The sequence below is a fragment of the Pinus tabuliformis genome, chromosome 8 (assembly GCF_031772625.1).
Source record: "Pinus tabuliformis cultivar Carrire ecotype Pingquan chromosome 8, CPIR1, whole genome shotgun sequence".
Classification (NCBI taxonomy): Eukaryota; Viridiplantae; Streptophyta; class Pinopsida; order Pinales; family Pinaceae; genus Pinus; species Pinus tabuliformis.
In genome coordinates, this window is record NC_142294.1 from 1,377,806,120 (window position 1) to 1,377,811,726 (window position 5,607).

General features: G+C 35.1%; 1 protein-coding gene across 5 annotated transcripts; it reads right to left on the minus strand.

Moving 5' to 3' along the window:
* Positions 1-243: 243 nt before the first annotated feature.
* LOC149240644 (uncharacterized) lies at positions 244-2,931 on the minus strand. Of its 5 annotated transcripts, XM_089367343.1 has the most exons (4): positions 2,469-2,931; positions 840-1,263; positions 422-490; positions 244-309 (listed from the first exon to the last, which is right to left on the minus strand). In XM_089367343.1, exons 2-4 carry the CDS (start codon positions 917-919, stop codon positions 288-290), a joined length of 171 nt encoding a protein of 56 aa, XP_089223469.1. In that variant the 5' UTR covers positions 920-1,263; positions 2,469-2,931; the 3' UTR covers positions 244-287. The 5 variants fall into 5 exon arrangements, with proteins under 5 accessions (XP_089223469.1, XP_089223468.1, XP_089223466.1 ...); XM_089367342.1 differs by lacking the exon at positions 840-1,263 and having other exon boundaries at positions 422-498; positions 2,469-2,930; XM_089367340.1 differs by lacking the exon at positions 840-1,263 and having other exon boundaries at positions 440-490; positions 2,469-2,927.
* Positions 2,932-5,607: the final 2,676 nt, after the last annotated feature.

Here is a 5,607-nt window from a genome sequence, read left to right on the forward strand (position 1 = left end):
AGGTCTTTAAAACTGCTCACTCAATGGCATAGATAAGATAGGGAGCGAACACGGCACTCCAAACTTTCCCCTGCCAACGAGCCTAAGCCTAAGCCTAAGCCCGTTTTCTTGTCGGTTTGCATTTCAACTCTGTAAACAAAAAAGGCATTAGGAGCCAGCAATGGTTTGAGCTCCACAAAACAGAAAAACGGTAAAACTTGAATTGGCATCTAAAGAAACGGGAAAGGAGGCCGGAGTTCGCACCATTCTGCTCTCAAAAGGCAGTCTTCATACAATTGCTTCCAAAGTCAGACTTTTAGCACAGGAGTCCTGGATCAGATGATGTCAAAGATTCACGATTCAATACAAATTATAGCCAGTTCAACCATAAATACGAAAGAAATCGTCGAAACGCATTAAGAATTTAAGTATTGCAATTTACCACAGCAGGGCAAGGCACCTGTGTGCTGTCAAATGCTTCATCTGTAATTCCATTTCCAACCAGATAACCCTGAAAAACTAGCCATGCAAGAAGTCAGTAGGCCTGAATGAAGCCTATGAATTTCAATTAGATTAGCAAAGAGACTGGACGTAGTAATAAACAGGCTAGTAATAAAAAGAAAAAACGAATAATTAAAAGTTATATAAAAAATTATTAAATAAAATAATATGACAATTAGAATATATAAATATATAAAAGTCGCCACAGCTGGACCGCTGGACTTCATGCTACCGCATGGATACCAAGTGTCGCGTTACCTGCACCCTAAGATCGCCATGATCGAGCGACGAAGCTGGAATACGTTGTAAGTAAAGATAAGAAATCAAAGAACCATCCAGTATATGCTGTATAGGAATACCTGGGATGTTTCAGCCTGTGTGTTGATCCTGACGGTACAGAAAAGCCAGAGAACTTTCCTACGCGTCTTTCTGCCTTCATTTTCCAGAGATAATTGGTATCTCAGACTGCCAGCTCCCGCTCAGAAAGGCCTTGCCCTGTTTAATTTAATCGTCTTCTTCTGGGCTTAGATGTGACAGAGAATTCTAGATTTTAGGGGTGCCCTGTGTTCGATTTTGCGATGGCAATGGAGAAACAGAAAGAGACAGAGAAGGAATATCCAGGCCCTGGATTTATTTCAAGCTGCAAGGGAGCTAAATTTTTCGTGAAGACGATTATAATTATGGGTTTTTTGCTTATAGCAGGCCACTATTTTCTATTTGGAAGACAAGATTTCTCCTCCTGTAAATCTCTGGCACAAGCATTTCTCCAGGGAGATTCGAACCCTGGTGCATACAGTGTCGAAATCAGAAAAACAGAGCTGAAGGATATGATCATGGCAAGTAAAATGCATAATACTGGTATTGTCATGAACAGCACCAGCAGAATCTCTGAGTTAATTCACGTGAAAGAAGATCCGAACAAGAGGGTGTTTCGTCCTTATGGGAGCGCTGCATACTTGTTTATCCAAATGGGCGCTTACAGAGGAGGTCCAACCACGTTTGCTGTAGTTGGGCTTGCTTCCAAGCCTCTCCATGTTTATGGAAAGCCACGATTTGAATGTGAATGGATCCCCAAGAATTCATCTTCTGGAAGATTAATAAAGGGCAAGGCCTACAAAATGCTCCCAGATTGGGGCTATGGCCGAGTTTACACAGTCGTGGTTGTCAACTGCACATTTTCTCAGAGCGTGGGCACCGATGGCAATGGTGGAGAGCTCATTCTTCACGCATTCCATGGCAACGAGTTTGGGAAACCAGAGAGGATCGTTGCTCTCAAGGAAGAAAAAGGTAGCTACAATGGCTCTGTTTATAGCCAGGCTCCTCCCTATGATTATCTCTACTGTGGTTCCTCTCTGTATGGTGACCTGAGTGCTCAGAGAATGAGGGAGTGGATGGCTTATCATGCCAAATTATTTGGGCCTAGGTCGCATTTTTTTTTTCACGATGCAGGTGGAGTGCATCCCCAGGTTAGAAAGGTGTTGGAGCCATGGATCAGGGCAGGTCGAGTGACATTGCAGGATGTAACAGAGCAGGAACAATATGATGGGTATTACCATAATCAGTTCCTTATTGTGAACGATTGTTTGCACAGGTACAAATTCATGGCGAATTGGACTTTCTTCTTCGATGTAGATGAGTATTTGTATATTCCCCGTAGGAAAACACTGAAATATGTTTTGAAGGAGCTCTCTGGTTATACTCAGTTCACTATTGAGCAATATTCCATGTCCAATAAGCTTTGCTTGCAGAATAAACTGGACAGCAGCTCGGCCAACAGTACTTATTCCAGGTAAGACCCATTATAGTTTCAATTAATTAGTAGTAAAGATTCGATTATGGTTTTTGGATTTGAAATTCAATGTGATAATTCTGTTGTGCAGGGAATGGGGATTTGAGCAGTTGGTGTTCAGGGACGGGACGTGAAGAGAGGGATAAGGAGGGATCGAAAGATATTTCTAGAATCTGCTATCTAGATAAGGAGAACTTACAGTTTGTCATGGATTCGATACAACAGGTCGCAGGTTCGAAGCCCCGCAACCGACGTTTTCGGCGCCTGCTCCACAAAGCCTGGGTCGGAACATTGTGCCCTGATGATCGCCGCTCCACTTCTGGTGGCTGCATATTCCTTGGCCCCAATCCTATCTCTTGGTGCTCTCAGCAAACAGCCGACTCTTTCTCGTTCCAGTGCTGAGGCCGAATATCGAGCTCTTGCCTTCGTCCTCCCTGAACTGCCCTCCTGATTAGTTGCGGAGCAGTTAAACCCTGCTTGTTTGAGAGCCCCCCTCCCGCCTACCTTACTACTGGACTCTGCTGAGCGTAACGAGTCGGTGCAGAGCATAACGAGCCGGTACAGAGGCAGAGCAGGTTCATGACACCTGCCCGCATCCACGGACACCTGCAGCTTAACACCAAACCTTACGAACCCTTAGCATACCCCTGCAGATAATACGAATTAATGGAATTAATGTTAACATTAAAACCAGACCGTTGACGGTTAGGGAGAATGCACTCGGCATAAAGGCAATTTAAGCTATGATCAAGCCTCTTCCGCCTCGGGAAGAGGCCAAATAAGATGGCGAAGCGTCAGGTGGAAATGGAACTTAGGTTATCTCGGCACATCGTCGTAGAGGGAATTTGGAAACCTTATGATAAACGGCGAATAACACCGCGCAGCTAACAAAAACTAATGCTAACTCCACCTTGTTCGATTACTATAGTCCCTGCCGAATGCCAGATGGCAGGGACTAATAACGATTTACTTTGGAAAATTATCGTTGCTAATTCCCTCATAAATTTATAGAAATAATAAAAAATATATTTTTATTTCAAATTTAATATTTATAAATTAATACAATTTACCAAATTCTCGGGGAAACTTAGTTAATTTTTTAAGGGAAAAAACAATTTTTAATCACTTTTTAAAAGAAAACCCATATTATAAATCTTTAAACCTACTCAATCAAAGAAATAATTTAATAAATAAATAATATAAAATTTTTAAATTTCACAATAATTACAATACAATATAATGCTATAGTTCCCCCTATTTATTAAAATAATTAATTACTTGTAATTTATTTTAAAATTTGAAAGCTTATGCATCTCATATTCATGTTATCTGGTATGTGAAAGCCATCTTGCCTAATTTGGGTTTTGATTATCTAATTTGGGTTTTGATTATCTAATTTCCTATATGATGCATATGGGATGAAAGGGGATAAATTACATGAAACTAAGGTGGAATATTTTTGAATTATTTTAAAAGGTGGGGTATGTTTTTTTACGATTATGCAGAAACAAAACTAGGTAGATAACAATTATTTTTTAACCATTCAATAGACAGTGTAGTATTTACATTAAAACAAGAGCGTGTCTAATTATTTAGGATAAAAAAAGATTGTGAATATATTTTATAGAAGGTATTTTATATATATATATATAAAAAGTGCAAAACTGACTTTTACATTAAAACAAGAGCGTGTCTAATTATTTAGGATAAAAAAAGATTGTGAATATATTTTATAGAAGGTATTATATATATATATATATATATATATATATATAAAAGTGCAAAACTGACTTTATGGTTTGTGTTGGCATTTAAAACAAGTTTAAGATTTATAGAAAACAGTTGAAGATGAAAATAATACTTGGACAATTAAATTATTCAAAATAAAATTCCAATTTTACAAAATTCATATGAAACTTTTTCAGATTTTCTCTTACCTTTAATTTTTTTTTTTTTAAATTTTATATTCATATTTAATGTATCTATTTTGTAAATGAATTAATATAAAATCATTTTGAATTAAAAAAATCACTTTTAAATTAAAAATTATTTTCAATATATTCTTAAAACTAAAATTTGAAAAGGAAAAACTCATTTTTGTTTATTACCCTTACAAGACTTTAACAAGCGCTTGAATATTAAACTTCAACTTTTTTTCTAAATTTTATCATTACAGAAGGAAAAAAAAAAAATTATTTCAAAAACCAGTTTCATTCTAAATTGAAAAACCTTTTTCTCCTTGAAATTTTATTTAATAAATGTATATTTCTAAAATAAAAAATGAAACAGAAAATTTATTTTTCTTTTATCTATCCCAATTGATATTTTTCTTTTATCTATCCCAATTGAAGAACATGCGGAGACTTTAGTAATCACTTGACTTTTGATTTTCAATTGATTTTGTTGGGAATGAATATATATAGACATGAAGAGACTTGAGCATATATATATAATTTTGAAATATAGATAATAATATTTGCAATGTTTAAAATATGATTGAAAAATAATTTTAAAAATTTTATTGTAGTTTTTATTATGTTTATGTATTGATCTTCAATTGATTTTGTTTAGAATGAATATATATAGACATGAAGAGACTTGAGTAAGTATATATATATGTATTTGCAATGTTTAAAATATGATTGAAAAATAACTTTAAAATTTTTATTGTAGTTTTTATTATGTTTATGTATTTTTTTCATTTTTTGAAATAATTTAAAATTTCAATTTTAATATTAAAATGCATTTTAATTTTATTTTGATTTGAGATGGTTATTATTTTATTTTGATTTTGATTTTAATATTTAATGGTTATAATCTAATGGTTTTGGTCATATTCTAAGTTTAGAGGTTCATTTACTAAGTCGCCAATGTGATCTGTGTTTCATCTATCATATATATATTGGCATGGAGTTTCACATTCTCTTGTTTTGAAAAATGCCCAAGGAACCTTAACAGGGACATATATATGAACAAAATGACAGCAATAAAACAAAATTTTTCTTGCTTCAACACTGGAAAAATGCCCAAAGAGCCTTAGCAACACCACACATATCATGTTGATAATAACACTATGATGAGCATTGTTGTGTTGTTCAACAACCTACCAAACACTTCCATGGTTGGGCTCCAACAGTAGTTTGTCAAAATTAAGGTTTATTTTCCCACATAGAAGGCCAGCTAAAAAGAAAGTTTGGTAAAATATGAAAAAAAAATAGCGAAGATGCAACACCATAGGGGACCAAGTATATTTAAATGATCTATAAAATATGAGATTGCATAAATTGTGTATCATTTATCTCATTCCAATGTTGTTGCAGTTGCAAAAGGCTTAGATT